We start from the raw sequence: 16,462 nt of genomic DNA on the forward strand, positions 1-16,462 counted from the left end.
AGTGCGCGGGCCGCCCTTTTTACGCGAATCACCGCCTGCTAAATTATAATATCTACTACACATATCGTTCGGTACGTGTCATTATTGCTTATTAGATCGCATGGAAACATAAAAGCCTATCCTCTATATTGGAAGTACAAAGACCTTTGTTTTGCTTAAAACCTTTTTCGCTCCTAAACCTTCCATAAAAACCACGACGGCTGGAATATATTGCCGGAAGAGCACTTACTTATCGAGGTCATCATGTGGCGAGCATGACCGCTTCCCAGCTACAACAGCACTTTGACTCTTCCTGCTGCGGCGATCCCGCTTTACTGTCGATCCCGGTTCGTCCCCGTACGGATCACGCGAGGAACTCGGACCAATAAAATCATCCCCACTGTCGTCATCGCTATCCGCCTCATCATCTTCCTCGGTCGAGGATGGCAATCGCTGACGACGTTTCTTACGCTTTCGAGACGCTTGCTGTTTCTGCTGCTGTTTTGTGCGCCCTCCCGAAACCGTACCACCGCTCTCTAGCTCCGAATCTAACTGTTCACGTTTAGTAACAATACCGGCACGCTGTTCGTCGTAAGTATCCTTTTCCTGCTTTGGATTCACCAAACCGGGTACGGAACTATCCTTTCCAAACCCGACCGCCAATCCAACACGACGATTTTTCTTGCTCTCCTCTGTGCCAGTGCCACGGTTCTTCTTGCCGCCCCGTTTGCCCGGTGCTTTTCGTCCACCGGCTGTCTTCTGCTGACAGTGGAAGATGTGCTTCGAGATGGCGCTCTTGTTTTTAAACGGACGGCCACAGAAGTTGCACACCACCTCGACACCATCCATTTCGTGCAGCCGCGCGTGCTTGGAATAGTTGCTCGGATCAGTAAATGCCTTGCCACAGATCTCACACTGGTACGGCCGGTAGCCGATGTGGCGGTACGTGTGCGCCCGGAACTGGTCCTGGCGGGCAAAGATCTTGCCGCACACACCACACGAAATGCCCTTAAAGTCGGGTTCACTTTTCGCGTGCATTGTCTTGTGGCGCTTCAAATCGTACGAACGCTCAAAGTCCTTGCCGCACTGGTCGCAGACGTGTGGTTTCGGCAGCGGCTGTTGGTTGTGACGCCGCACGTGCTTGTGTAAGTCACCCGATGAGATAAACGCGAAGCTACATTCCACCACCGGACACTTGAACGGTCGCTGGCCGGTGTGTATGCGAATGTGCCTCGTCAGATCACCGGTTTGCACGAAGGTTCGCCCACAGTATTCGCATGAGCGTCGCTTAATGGCTGCGTGGACCGTGCCGAGGTGATCCTTGATCGCCAATTTACCCGTAAACTGACCACCACAGATCGTGCAAGTGTAGTGCGTTTCACCCGTCATTTCCGACTCGAGCATGGTCACCTTGGCCGCCTCGAAAGGAGTCAGCTTGTCCGAATCATCCGGGTCCGGTTTTACCACCTTCTTTGTTTCCATGACCGGCGACGTTATCATCGATTTGCGGTTCGCTTTGTTGCGTTTCTTAGTGCTCGATAGTGGTGTATCTGTGTCATCGGTTGTCACGGTTTCGTCGTCCGCTTCCGCTAGATTACGATTGTTTGCCCCGGAAGCTCGGTATTCCACTTTCACGTTTGTGACAGCGGGCAGAACCAACTCGTTCTCTGCTGCCGTATACGAAGGTTCTGTTTCGTTTAATGGTGCATGCTCATCGCCACTGAATGGAGTGGATTTTCTTTTCCGTCCACTGGAAACTTTCGTTTCGGCAGCTGGCGCTGGTTGACTTTTTGAAATTTCGTCCACATCGGTGTCATTTTGTGCAATTTCAGCAGTAACTACTGCTTCTATCATTGCTGCAGGGGATACAGATAAATCCTGTTCCGTACCGAATTCATTCTCTTTAATGTCACCATTTACGACCGGTAGTACCGGTACGAGCGATTCCACTCCATGCACAGCTGCAAGCGGGAGCGTTTCTTCTTCAACATCGTGATCAACGGACGACGAATTCAATTGCGCACTCTGGTTCAGATCGATGCCGTGATATTTTAACAAGTGCTTTTTGTACCACATCTCAGTCTTGAAGCACATTTCACATTTGGGACACTGAAATTCTTCTCCACTCGAAAGGGCCACGTGTTGTGCAGCTTCGGCCGCTTCAGCCGCTTCTTTCGCTTTTGCGGACGGTTTCCGTGTTGCACGCACTGTTCGCTTACTCTTACGGCCCACCTTTACATCATGGTCCTCCTCTTCATCATCGTTCTCGTTGTTCACGATATCGCCTCCTGCGATGGTCACTCTACGACTAACAGCGCGACTCTTTTGTTCCTTTTCTTCCTTCACCGCCTGCTGTGGTTGTTGTTGCTCTTCCTGCTGCAGTTTGTCCTCCGCAGCAGACGTACTTGGAATGCTCAAGCTAGATTTGGAACGTTCTTTTAGCTTTTTACTTGCATTCTTCGTGCCAGATTCAATAACCGATTCGATCCCACTATCACTGGCCGGTGAAGATTCTTTCTCCGTATCCAGGCCCATATCCGCTAGGACGGTCGTTTGTTTCGCTACACTCGCACCTTCTTCCAACGACGAAACGGACGACTCACCACCATCACCACTGACAACGCTTCCTTCTCTTGTCTTTCCCACCGGCGGTCGAGGTTGTACGGCAATATCTTCCTGTAAGTTGTTGAGCCCGTTTACTACCGTATCGTTTGGAACACTGGCGACTGGTGCAGGTACCATTTGCTCAGTCTTATTTTCAGTTACATCGTTCGCAACATTTACTTCAGCAGTACTTGCTACAATTTCGTCGCCCGTTAAGGTTACCTCTGGTGGTGCGACGGATACAATCACTTCACAGCTCTCAGGCTCAGCTATGCTACGATCTTTTTGCTGCTTGCGAGCTGCTTTTGCCGGGGCGAACAGCGCCGCCACTGATATGTATCCTCGTTTTTTAGATGATTTTTTTACTTCGTCAGCTTGCGATTCGTCACCGATCTTAATACTGCCGTCCAAATCGGTTGCTCCCGTTGTTGCAATCATTGAAGAGCTACTACTAATGGTTTCTGGTTCTTGTGCTGATGCTAATTCCGTCGGAACTATAGCCGATGAAACGGGTTTCTGATATGATGCTTTCGGTGGACGACCTCGTCCTCTTTTTACAGTGACTGCTGTTTGCTCGACAGCTAAAAATGAAGACAAGAAAAACATAAATAAATAAACATACTTTATAAAATTCTTCAGAAAAAATATTTATGAAAACTATGAAATTTCGTATTTTGCCGACAGCAAATAGTAAATGGAGCAGCATGGTGCTTCACTCACATTGACTCCGCATCAATTTCACTATTTCATCAATTTAAACTATCCTTTACAAATGTGTTCTATATTGACCGTACACCGGCGAAACCACGTTTAATGATAAACAAGCAAAAGCACTGAAATAAAAGCACATTTCTATCGTAGATGACAAGGGGCAACACCCGGGGACCATTTTCATATTTGTACGAACCACCAGGCAGCTCCATTTTGTTTTTTTTTCACGCACACTCGATCTACCCAGTTGCTGACGTCGGCATATAACATTTACCGAAAAGAGAAAAAAGAGCAACCGCTGCCGCACACCGCACACTATTGTGTGGAGAGTATAGGGTGCTAATACATACGTACACTGCCTTGCGGCGTTTCTCCAATATGAACGATATACACGTTCTACATATCATAACCGGCCGGTTTGGTTAAATGTATTGGTGTGGAAAGGCGCTAACACACACAAACAAGTGTTAGCGGAAAGAAGAACCATTCATTGTATTGGATTAATTATGTACTAAATTAATTACAGTTGAAAGTAACTTTTTTGAAATAACATTGATAAATTGCAATGCAAAAATATTAACTATTGCACATCATTAAATATATTCATAAAAGTATAAACATATAAAAGAGTACACAAACTATAGTACTCAAAAAACTGTAGTTTTTAAAAAAAAATTTAATTACAGTGTCGAACTAATTACTACAAATATGGAAACAAAATAAGCAATAAGAGAGTAACCTTGACGCGTTACCAATACCTACCGGCAGTTACAGCTACATTAACAGCCAGTGATGGAGACGCCATTTCCTTCATTGTCTCATCCCGCAGCTGTTGCGTACCATTCGTCATGGGGCTCTGCATTTCATCATCCTTGCCATCTTGCCTTTTGCCAGCGTTTTCGATGCCGTTCTCATGCGTACCATTCGGAACAACAGCAACAGATGAAGCAGCTACCGCTTCCTCTTCAACCGTCGCTGTTACAGTGTCGTCCAATCGTTCGGTGGACGCCATTGCCGGCACAAACGAAACCGTCCTCTCCGTAGAAGCCATGATGATGGTTGCCGATTTCGCGACGGGTTCCACTACGGCAGCTATGGAGGGTTTGATTTCGACGAGGGGCGTTGTTGCTGGTGTAGGCGATGGCGGTGGTGGTGGTGATGGTACCACCGCCTCCGGTTCCGCGTTCTCCTCCTCCCGTTCCTCAACGATGGGTTCTTGTTTGAGCTGTGTCAGCAGGACGGGTGGTTGGTGTTGCTGTTGCGGTTGAGCTTCGGCCGCTACCCGAATGGCAACCGGCTGTGTCGGTGTTGGTGGAGATCGTAAAACCGTCGCCGGTACAAACTCACCCAGCCGTCCAGCTTCGGCAACGTGCGCGGGTCGTTTCGGTGCCGGTGGCGTAACCAGATCCGCATGCTTTTCGCTGGTGGTTCGTCCATCGACCAACGGCAGTGGCCGTTTCATACCGCCATCAGAGACAGTTTTTGGCTGGTTATTCATGTTACTGCTGCTACTGCTGCTGGATGGAACGTTGTGTAGCGCAAAGTTAAGCATCGGTGCCTGCTTAATGCACATCTTGGGCCGTGGTGCTGCCGATACCGGTGGTTTCTCCGGTTGCTTCTGTGCCTTCAGCTGCTGGTTACACTGCAGCTGCTGCTGGTATCGCATAAATTGATGCTGACGCAGCAACTCGTGCTGAGTCTGATACCAATCAATACTGCGGGAAATCTGCTGCTGTTGATTATGTTGTAGTTGCGCATTTAGCGTTAGTTGCAAATCAGCCATCGATTTTAAGCTAGATTGCTGCTGCAACAACACCAACTGCTCGGGTGATAATTCCTTCATGAGATTCATCTGCTGCAGCAGTGCCTGGTGTTTGAGCCTCATCTGCTGAAGCCTTTGTGGTTCATGCAGTTGCTGCTGCTGCTGCTGTTGATGTTGCTGTCGTTGTAGTTCTTGCTGCTGATGTTGCTGACGTTGTAGTTCTTGTTGTTGATGCTGCTGACGTTGTAGTTCTTGTTGTTGATGTTGCTGGCGTTTTAGTTCTTGCTGTTGATGTTGCTGGCGTTTTAGTTCTTGCTTTTGATGTTGTTGCCGTTGTATTTCTTGCTGCTGATGTTGGTGCCGTTGTAGTTCTTGCTGCTGGCGTTGTAGTTCTTGCTGCTGTTGTTGTTGGCGTTGTAGTTCTTGCTGTTGGCGTTGTAGTTCTTGCTGCTGTTGTTGCTGGCGTTGTAGTTCTTGTTGCTGATGTTGGTGGCGTTGTAGTTCTTGCTGCTGAAGTTGCTGTCGTTGTAGCTCTAGCTGCTTCTGTTGCTGCTGCTTTTGCTTGGTTTGCTTGAGTCTAGCTTTCGGATGAACTTCGCTCTGTTTCCTTTGCTGTTGTTGCTGTTGCGCTTGTTGCCGTACGTGCTGTTGATGTTGTTGTTTTTGCTGCTCGTGCTGCTGCTGCAGGTACATCGGTAACGGTTGACTTTTGGTCTTGCCGCCCACTGGTTCCAGCGTTACGATCGCACGTTCCTCTTGCAAGCGTTCCCGCGATCGACCCATCGACAATGCGGCTGGTGGCGGCTTGGCAGGCGGTTCATCGACGACGCCTCCTTTGTTGTCGATGATTTCCACCGGACCGACGTACAGTGTCTGCACACCGTCATCGAACTGCACGGTAATTTCGCTCAGAAAGTCATCATCATCCTCCATCACGGACGGTGCCGCGGTCGGGGTGTTGATAACCGGTTGCCCGCCCGATGGAGACGCATACATGGCGGACTGTTGCATACGGTGTGATGGTTGGTGTGGATGTGGGTATTGTTGGTGCTGGTGCTGCTGCTGAAGGTAACCACCTGCACTAGGGCCAATGTTCGTGGCGGGTCCGTACATTCCGTACATTGTTTTGGGTATACCGGAGGAATGATGGCTGTGGCGGCGATGATGATGAGCTTGACCACCGCCGTTGGTTGGAGCCTTGGCGGCCGATGGTGTTCTGTAGTTTAAGGTCGCCATACCGTGGCTGACGTACCGAGTGCGTTGGCATCGATTGCTATGAATACTAACACCAACCTAAACTACACTGCTGCACCGGGAGTGCGCTGAACGGAATGGACGGTATTCGATAATGTCTTTGAGTTACTCTTTCAATAAACAGAAAACCCGCATATAACATAGAAATTGTTAGAAAAATAAAAAAAAACGCTAATGTATACACTGGCGTCCTCCGCCTATGTCAACGTTGCCGCCATTAGCCGTGACTGTCAACTACACACACGCGAAACACGGGACGACCGAAATGAAATGCGTATGGTCATGTAAGGCTGTACACACATATACACACGCACGCACCAGGTTCGTTTATAGGGTTTTGTTTATCTCTTCACGTTATATTGGCAGATGGGGTAAAGGAAGCAGAGATGGAATGATGGCGACATCAAGCGATGAGCACAGGGCACTGGAGGTTGCTGTCTGTTGCTGCTGCTGTTGTACACTGTTGGCTCTACTGTTTGCCAGTGTGATCGAGAGATCGAGTCGATGGGCTTAGCACGCTGTACGTGTGTATGTGTGTTTATGTTCCCGTTTTGTTTTTTTATGCTGTCGTTTTTATGTTTTTTGCACACTTCCTCTATCCCATTCCATTTAGCTCCAGCTCCAGCAGGATGTGGCGTCTCTGTCGCTCGTATACTCTCTGGTCGCACCGTAGCATCGCTTTCTCTTTCTTGCTTCGCTGGTTCTGCTGCTTCCTTTGCGCTGTGTGGTTCTTTTTGCTTTCTTCGCTTCGTGTCTTTCGTTTCGTTGTAAAACTTCGTCGCCACAATGCACTACACCCTCATCTTCACACCCTTCACTCTTCATTCATACACACACACACGCAATCTCGCAATTCCGATGGGTACTACGGTTTTGTTACTTTTGTTAAACCTTTCCTGTTAACGCCAACACCACCACACCAGATGCTGTCCACACTGTTCGGTGGAATGTTTCTTCATTTTATCTTCTTTTCCACTTCTTCTGACTCACACTGTGTGTGTCGTAAAAATGGCCCGTTTTAACCTGGCCCTCGGCGGAGCACAACGAGCCCGAACAAGGGGGCAAACAACTCACACACAACACACACACGCACGCAGATCACGTATGAGGATAACTCAGCACAATGAAAGTATCAAACATGTCGGAACAATGGCTGGGCACTACATGGAATTTAAAGAACCGATTTTTCCACCACGCTGGCAAACTATCACTCACTTTTCCTTGTTGCCGTTACCGTCTATTTCACCATCCATAAAGTGCGCATTACGCCCCACACACAGGCGTGACAAAAAAAAAGACCGAACCCCAAAAAGTGGAATGTATGCAGAGGCAATACTTTAACGCTACGTTGTGCCGTGTGGTGTCACAATGCCATTTCGTTGGGCAAATCGTTCGCGTACATCTGTACGCTTTGCACGGCACAAAACTAACAACATACAATCGGCAAACTAAAGTACAAATTGAAACGGGTAGCCGTGTGGGGGGAAAACTGAACTGCAACTGAAGAAAAAACCAACGAAAAATGGGAAACGCGTTCACGCGAAATGAAGCACACAGGCGACGCACTACTACTGCGAAAGCGCGGCGTCAGACCATTTTTTTGTGTTGCTCACTGAATGAGAAACGAAAAGAACACAAAACGCTGGCCCGCTAGCGGAAGAAAGCAACAGGTTGTTTGTATGTGTGTGAGCTTTTGAACGGTTTTGCTAGCACGCACACCATCGCACAAGATGGCGTGTTGATAAAGTAAAACGCGTTTCGCCGTACGTCGAGCAGTCATTCGGGCTCGAATAAGACCGTACAGGCGACGCTCAACTTTGGCACGTAATGTATTACGCTAAATTAAGCTGTAAGCACGTAATTTGGCTCACAATCTAAGTTCAAGTTAGAAATGAACCAGGGGAAATATTGTCTCACGTCTACTACACAAGGTGTAAAGTGTGAAGACATTAAAACATTGAAATGATCAGCTTTAGAAAATTTTAAATCAAATCCTGAACGATTTCGCCAAAAACACGCTATTTGACGAAGGTAAATGTCAAACAGTATGTTTAACGAAGATTTTTTTTAACGAAAACAGTGTTTTCGCCCGAATGAGAATACAAACAGACCGTTGAGGACAACAAATGACAAATCTGTTTCATTGTTCGGGGTTTGGAATGACTCATTAAAAGAAGTATGTTTTTGTAGAACTTAATAAAGGAATACATTCTCATAAATCTTTCTCAAATCAAATGTTTCTGGCAGAAAACTTCTGCTAACCAGCGGAAATATTTTTCCTACTTATATCGTCTTCCGGTTCCGGTCTACCGTTCTATCAAATTTTCGGTGACTCGCGGCATTTTTTCTCTGAAAATTATGCGTGGTTTTCAATCGACATCAACTATAAAATGTTCAATAAATTTATCTCGTTTATTTAGATACATTTATCCCCTCTCTCTGCCTCTCTCTTTCTATTATCTCCACCAGCTCAAAACCGCTGGCAGGTTTTGATAAAATACTCTTTGGCTAACCAAAACATAGTGGAACCTGTGTTTTCTGTTGTGGCAGCTTAGAATCAATTTAATTCGATGATTGGGTTTCAGTTTATTTGGTTTAGATTGTACAGACGGTTTTGCTCCGCTTCGCCTACTTGTTACGGTCTTGACAAGATCCCATTTGTATCTATTTCCTTCACACACAACTAGATATACTATACCCCCTTATATGACTAAAGCCCTTTCTAGCTATTTATTTTATTGTTTTCTCCCCTTAGTCTGCACAGATGAACGGAGAAATAATGGTTGCGAATTGACTAAAATAAGAATGATAAAACAAATCTACACATCCGCGTTCAATCGTAAACTGGCTCTATCTTGATCATCGATATATCATCGTCCAGGTATTCTTCTTCAATGGTTGTCCCATCGTCTTTTGACTGTTCGGGGTTTAGTTTGAGATCGTTTAGGGTGGACGCACCGGTATAACTGCTATCGGCTCGTAAAGACGAGGAAGCTGGATTAACCAGCACTCCTGCATGCTGTACCGTATCGTATAAATCATCATCACTGCTGTCGTGTTTCTGATGCTCCTTCAGCATGTGTTTGGTCAGCTGAGCCGGTTCGCTAAAAATTTGGGGACATTCATCGCACTGAATCAATTGCACCTGCCGGTTTGTATCGTGCACATCGGCCACTTTCCGATGCGTTTTCAAATGTACATTTAATTGCTTCAGCTCCAGAAACTTGGCTGAACAGATGCGACATTTAAAGATGATCGAACCGTGGCTACCGGGTTGGACACGTTGCGAAGAGTGGATAAGCTGATGGCGCAGCAGCGTTCCCCGATACCCGAAACGATAATGGCACACTTTACAGCCGAACGGTTTCGATTTGTCGTGGTTCTTTCGCATATGCATGGTTAAGTAACAATTGTATGGGAACTTTTTATGGCACAGTTCGCATTGGAACTGAGATGGTTCTTCGCCAGGGGTTGTCGCAGTGGCACCAGATGCGGACCGTCGATCAGTACTGGAGGGAATGTCATCGATGGGTAACAGGCCGGCAGTGATATGACCATCGTTGTCCAGCGACTCATCATGATCCAATGGTTCTCCATCGTCAATATCTAAAATAAGAAACATCAATAACGCAATAGTAAAAAAAAACTACCTTTACAGTGATCTATTATATATATAATTTACAACTACAACAGTACAAAAATATATACTACAAAAGAATATAAAGATATTTGTACTAAAACGAACTGAAAAAACTCATCAAAATCATTGTTAGATGAAATGTAATAATGAAAATGCTCATATATTTCATACATTTTTGGTTGAAATATGTTAAAATGAAACAATGAAACTTATATTTATATTTTTACATCCCGTATTACCGTAAGCCGAATTGTTATAATTTATCTTCATGTTGTCATTATAGAATTTAACGTTTTTAAAATAATACATAATTTCAAGGGCTGCATAAAAAAAACAAAATAATCGGTTACAATTATAACAGAATCAAAAGCAATGTAGCAAGCACCAATCATGAATAGAAAAATGAATCAAAAACGAAAACCGGACAACGGAACAATGCGCAAACCGTACATTGCGACCGGACAAATGTACGAACAAAAATCAATACAAGAATAAACAACTAACAAATGAATGGCTCTGTGGTACCGTGCGGCACAACCACACGATTAGTTCAGCAATGCAATACGGACACTAAAAGGTACACGTATTTATTTACTTTGAAACAATGTTTCAACTTCTTTATCATGAATACATCAACTTAACCACGATCCACCCATCTTCCCAGCTTTCCCTTTAACGAATTCGCTGAAACCCCAAAAGAACCCGATAAATTCGACGGTCGAAATTGGCCGGTTGTGAAGAAACATAAAACAAAGCACCAAGCATTCTGATGTTCACACATAAAAGGGCATGTAACCGAATGGGAGAGGGATGGAAAAACTTCCCGGGAAACGGGGGTTGGGTTTGGGTGTAAAATGTGAGTGCATAAAACTGGTTTTAAGTTTCGTAGGAATGAGTATTTTTGTGTGTTTTATAGGGTTTACATTGAATAGGGAGCGCAAACACTCGGGCGTAGCAGATGGGTGGTGGTGTTAGACGATTGTCCTAAAGATAAATTAACAAAATGAATATGGGAAGAAATTAAAACCTTTCGAGGTTTAGCAATATCGGACAGAAACAGCATAAAGCACCAACACCAATGTAAAAAGCTATTGATTATTAACTACACAAAGAGTACGATTGTTGGATGAGTAGAAAAGTCTTTGCACAGGGTTTTCAGGTTACTATGTTACGTCCATATGTTACAACTAAAAACTGTAATTTAGCCTTCACCTCTCGAAATGTTCATTCTGACAGATTCTCAGCTTATGTAATATCTTCTAGAACGATATTTGAACAATACAGGATTTGATGTTTGATTGCATTTGAATAATGATTATAATATAATTGTTGATTTGGATGCGAATGCTTTTAATTTACGGTGCAAGTATGGATTTATTGCAGGAACTTATTGGAGAAGTTTTGATTGTCGTGTATGATCTATATGTTGCAATGCGATACAATGTTGAAAATTTTATCATAAACGATAAGGAAAAAAAAATCATCTGTATATTTAGTGAAATTTAAAGGGAAAAATTATTATGAGCTCTTTCATATAGTTCAAAATTGACATTAGGTGATTATCATAATTTTGTAAGATTGCTTAGGCGCTTAGGCGATAGGATTGTAACTATCGATTACTTTAATTTTTCAACAATGGGCACACAAAGAGGCGACCATAAGAGGAGACAATAAAATGGCCCATATTTGATGCACGTTAAACAATCGTTAACATGTTACATAAAGTTCCACGTTCCAAACTTTCCTCAAAAAACAAGCGTTCTTGGAAAACGCCTGTAAAATCATAATTAAAGTCGGAATTGTGTATCTAAAATTGAGTCATAAAAATAAAGAAATACACACTAACCAAATAGCTATCGTTTGCATCCAAAGAAGAACAAAAAATATACGAAAGTAAAATAAAAAAAGGCTTACACATACATGACAAATAGACAATGACCCTTCACCACGCAATACAGCGAAGAAACAAGAGGAAAAAAAAATATATCAAAATGGACAAACTTCAATTATTATCTACGAGTTATGCTCTTATTTGCCGTATGCAAAGGTCTATGTACCTTTGCTGTTGGTGGTAGTTTGCTTCGTCGTAAAGATAGCGAGAATACGTCAAAAGAAACCAAACCAACCGCACACAACAATTCAACACCAAACGAAAAATGATGACTTTCGCAATTTGAGACATAATATGCACTTGCACAATTATTGGGAGTTGTAGAGCAAAAGGAAGTGATCAGAATACATAATTGGCTCTATTGCAATACAAACGAAACCATCAAACAAATGAAAACAAAAAGGGAATACATTTTATCATGCAACACAAACTTGTGGTGCTCGCTTCTTATCAATCCGAAAGGGTAAGATGCTTTTCCCTTGCAGAACCAACTCACCCGTTCCGTTGAACGTGACCGCACGCACACACACACAAAAAAGACTCAACAGTGTTGCCACGGTTCGGTAAAAGTTTCTCCATTTTCATAGAAATGTTTTAAAATTTGCCACAAAGTAACTAAAATCAATCGATTTGACTGAAGCGAAGAACACGATACGGGTATGGGAAGCAACCCATTTTGTTGCTAATACCCTATTTCCCGAACAAATACACAGAGAAGCAAACACACTATGAAAAATGCTAACTACGATGATGGTGAAATCTGTATCGATGTGGTTGTTTTTTTGTAAAGTCAGCTGTATCGCTTGCGTTTGGTGTTAAGTTGTACTGCATACATGAACCTTAATAGGGTTTCTCCATCAATTTAATGTTCAATTTTTAGGCGTTTTTAGTTGATCAAACTGGAATGTGTTTGAGTAACAGTTATCGCACATAAATCGATAACCAACTCAAGCTAAACCTATTTCAATGGCATGCATTGAAAGAAACAACATAGTTCAACAAAGAATACAAAATAAAACAAAAAAGGGAAAATGATTTAACATGGTCAATCGATTGGAGGATTCAGAAAACAACAAAATGTAAAAAGAGCACCATAAGCAATACTCACAGTTCAGTGCGGTCGTATCGGCTAGCAGTCGCTTTTTACTCGGCCGTACAGAACTATCCATTAGCCTCATTTTCAATCCCGGCATATCGGAAAATCGTGGCATCATTTTTGCCTGTGGATTGCAGCCAGTGTTTGGACTGGTAGGTTCACCAAGCTTCGACGACACGATGCCAACCTGTAGCCTTGCGTGCTGCTCTTTCTGATGTTTCTTCAACACATCGCGTTCGTCAAACTCCATGTCACAGACTGGACACACGTACGCCATATCACTAGACGTCGGCGGTGGTATCGGTACCTTTCGTTTACCGCCCTGCATTAAACCACTTGGTCCACCGGATCCACCAACTGTCGGTGGACTATTATTGTTGATACTGGTATTGTTATTATTGTTTGTGCCTGTACCTGTACCTGGCTTAGCTACCGGCACCAATCCAAGCGCGAACGGTTCCAGCACACAAGCCGATCGGTCAACCACTTCTGGCGATAGTGGCGGTAGGGGAGGCATATTTAGCTGTATCTGTTGCTGCAGTTCCTGCTTTACCATGCGCTCAAGATCGAGTCGCCGTTCCTTTTCCTTTTCAGCCGCCAACAGCTCGTGCATCTTCATGTGCGTATTCAGCACCGTTTCGCGCGCGAACGTTGCCTTGCAGATGATACACACGTACTCGCTTCGTTCGCGTTCATCTGGTCGTGCGCCACCTGCAACACGGTACACCTGGTGTGCCTTCTTCAGGTGCATCGTGAGTGCACGCTTGCCCGTGAATATTTCCTCACAACGGTCGCAAGGGAACTCACCTACCTCGGAGCTGCCGGGCGACAGACCGGACTGTTGTTTCGTTTCATGTACCTTGGCGTGCTGCGTCAGCTGCGGTTTGGTGGCGAACCGGTACAAACACACCTCACACTTGAATGGCCGATTGTGCACGACGTGCACATTTTTGTGGCGCTTGAACCGTACGGACGAATTAAACACCTTTCGGCAAATCGGACAGGTGTACGTCATCTCGCCAGTACTATCGTTATGCGCTTCTATAACGTCTTCGCGTTTGATCTGACCTGCACCATGCGCGACAATCTTGTGTCTCACCAGCCGAAGATGACTGGTGAGCGTGCAGAAACAGATGTCACACTTGAACGGTTTGGCCGGATTATGCTTTTGCACAATATGCATCCGGCACTGACTCTTGTACGGAAATTCTTGTTTGCACAACCCGCACACATGATTACCACTGGCCTCGTCAACCTGGTAATGCTCCGCAATGAAGCTCTCCAGCGGGTCCGGAATCGGAGGTTTCGTTTCTTCTAACAAGCCGGGATCTTCCTCTTCCCCCTCTCCCTGTTCGGTGCGCTGAATTAGCATGGACACATCCGGGTGTACACTAATGGTCTTGATCTCACCGCATGGATCGAAAGTCATGCTACTATCATCTTCGGTTCTACTACCCGTTCCGTACTGTTCCTCGTACCCATCGTCGGGAGTTTCTTCCTTCACACGGATAACACCATCGTTACCCACGTTCGGTGCCATCGGTACTACACTTTCCGGTTTTATCACCTCGCTGGTTGGCGGAATCTTTGGTACCTTTGCGACTGTTCCCGATTGTTGCTGAGCTCTCAGCTGTTCATCACTAGCCAGGGTTGTTTCGTACAGATCGTACGCCGTTAGCAGCTTCCATTGGCAGTTACGGCAAATTTGCTCCGGAAAGCCCTGTACCGTTTCGCGTTGGTTCAGTGGTAGACAGACGGATAGTAGCATGGCGTACAGTGTCTTCTGATCGTACTCTGGAACCGGACTGTGAATGGATATCATCCGCGGACGGGTGGAAAGACAAATGCGACAGATTACTACCATCCTACCAACGGTTGGCCGTTGTATTGATTCGCCCTCGGTCTGCCCTGTGTCGGATGAGTGTTTCGTTGGTCCACTCTTCACTTCCCGCGGTTCCTCCATGCTTTATGTTCTACCCAACCTAGCGCACAGCGACAACACCACTCGAACCAACACTCTCGCTCGTCTGCCTATATGGATTGATAAGCAAACGGTGTCGACGAAAAGCAAAAGGACGTTTTCGACTGCAGAACGGTGGAACAGGAAACCAATGCACGGGAGCAAGAATTGTATTTTGCTAGCTTCGCAGCTTGTTTTTCGACAAGTACAACAAATGCATTTGACACTTCAAGCACTTTTGACATGATGGGAAGAATGAAATTCCATAGTGCATTATGGCCACGGTTGTGTCGCACGCAGTACCACTGTGTGTCGGACGTTTTGTCGGAGTATAGCCAAGAGAACCTTTCGCACTAGCAAATGCATATGGATGCCGTTGAAAAAATTGGTCGGCTAATGTCAAACGATTTTCTGACACTTCCCATTGTCCAATCTCCATTGGGACGGTCCACATTCACTGCGCGTGTAAGCAGGACAGAAGAGCGAGGATGAAGACAAATAAGAGCAGGAAGTGGCGAAAAGTGCATCTTTAGCGCACACATACGCACGCACGGGGAAAAAACGGTGTGATCTCGACGGCGACGGTGGAGAAGATTCGCTTTAATTCGACGACACAGTCGGCCCTTTTTTCGTACCGCGCAACTGTTGACGGATGCTGTAAAGTGTGCTTTTCGGCGAAGCAATAGAAGGTTACGGCGTGCAAGGTGTGGAATTGTATAAACGCCACAGCCAAGATGGGGGATTTTGTGTATTAGCGGTGTACCCACACCGTATGGACGACATAGTGCGTACGAATGAGCGCGCGCGCCTGTGTGTGTGTGTGTAGTGTCGCGTTTTTCATTAGCGGAAGGAAAAAAAGAGGACAGCGCTGCTGGTGTAGAAGGAGAAGAGGGACGAAGCACTGAGCTGAGGTGAAGAAGGTGCCATCCGCACACACCATCACGTAGTGTTCTAAGTGTTGGGGGGGCTGTTTTCGGTGAAGCGGCACGCGCTTGTGGTGCAGTGGCGAGTGGCAATAGCAACCAAACTCGGCAGCAGGCAAACCGCGAGTTCCATGTAGCGAAATCGGTCAAGCCTCTTCTCTTTCGTTTTTTTCGCTACACTCCCTGTGTCGTGTGTTGCCCTTTGCCAGTAATTGTTTCGTCCCATTAAAAGTGTGGTTGATTTGAACCCCCCCTCCTCCCTCATGTGTGAATTCCTTGCACCCTGAGTCCTGCCAGTGTACGTATGTTGGTTGGTGGAGGTGTGTGTGTGTGTTTTTGTGAAAGTTCTAAAAAAATGCGTATTCTGTAGGACCAATTTCTGCCGACGGCTATCCCACTACGGAAAGGTAGACGCAACGAGAAGCGAGTGGGAAAGAGCGAGAAAGGAATAGTGCGAAGCAGCACGCAGAGAGGGTTGGAAAGAGTGCGATGCGTTGCAATAATACACGGGTGCGGATCAAGATGGAAGATTGTTTGTGCAATTGAAGCACCACCAGCAGCCGATGTGTGTATGACGGTGTGTGTATGAGACGAACGTGCGTGTGTATGCGTGTGTTTCGGTGCGTTTGACATCGAACGAAA

The 16,462-nt window shown here is 45.5% G+C and overlaps 2 protein-coding genes across 2 annotated transcripts; both read right to left on the reverse strand.

Annotated features, from left to right (window-relative positions):
* Positions 1–225: 225 nt before the first annotated feature.
* Positions 226–6,323, reverse strand: LOC128706701 (uncharacterized). The gene is given in 4 exon segments (XM_053801642.1): positions 226–3,164; positions 4,057–5,337; positions 5,491–6,307; positions 6,309–6,323. Coding segments are annotated over 4 exon segments (5,052 nt in total).
* A 2,820-nt stretch (positions 6,324–9,143) lies between these two features.
* On the reverse strand, positions 9,144–14,900 carry LOC128718752 (zinc finger protein 271-like). Its single transcript, XM_053812371.1, has 2 exons — positions 12,950–14,900; positions 9,144–9,916 (listed from the first exon to the last, which is right to left on the reverse strand). Exons 1-2 carry the CDS (start codon positions 14,898–14,900, stop codon positions 9,144–9,146), a joined length of 2,724 nt encoding a protein of 907 aa, XP_053668346.1.
* Positions 14,901–16,462: the final 1,562 nt, after the last annotated feature.

This window comes from Anopheles marshallii, chromosome 2 (assembly GCF_943734725.1).
Source record: "Anopheles marshallii chromosome 2, idAnoMarsDA_429_01, whole genome shotgun sequence".
In the NCBI taxonomy this organism is placed as follows: Eukaryota; Metazoa; Arthropoda; class Insecta; order Diptera; family Culicidae; genus Anopheles; species Anopheles marshallii.

What these genes read in the sequence shown, in the direction of transcription:
- LOC128718752 (XM_053812371.1), bottom strand. Translation starts at nt 14,900, where the DNA reads ATGGAGGAACCGCGGGAAGTGAAGAGTGGACCAACGAAACACTCATCC. An exon ending in CGATACGACCGCACTGAACT is followed by an intron (nt 9,917 to 12,949) that starts GTGAGTATTGCT and finishes TTCTTATTTTAG; the next exon opens with ATATTGACGATGGAGAACCA.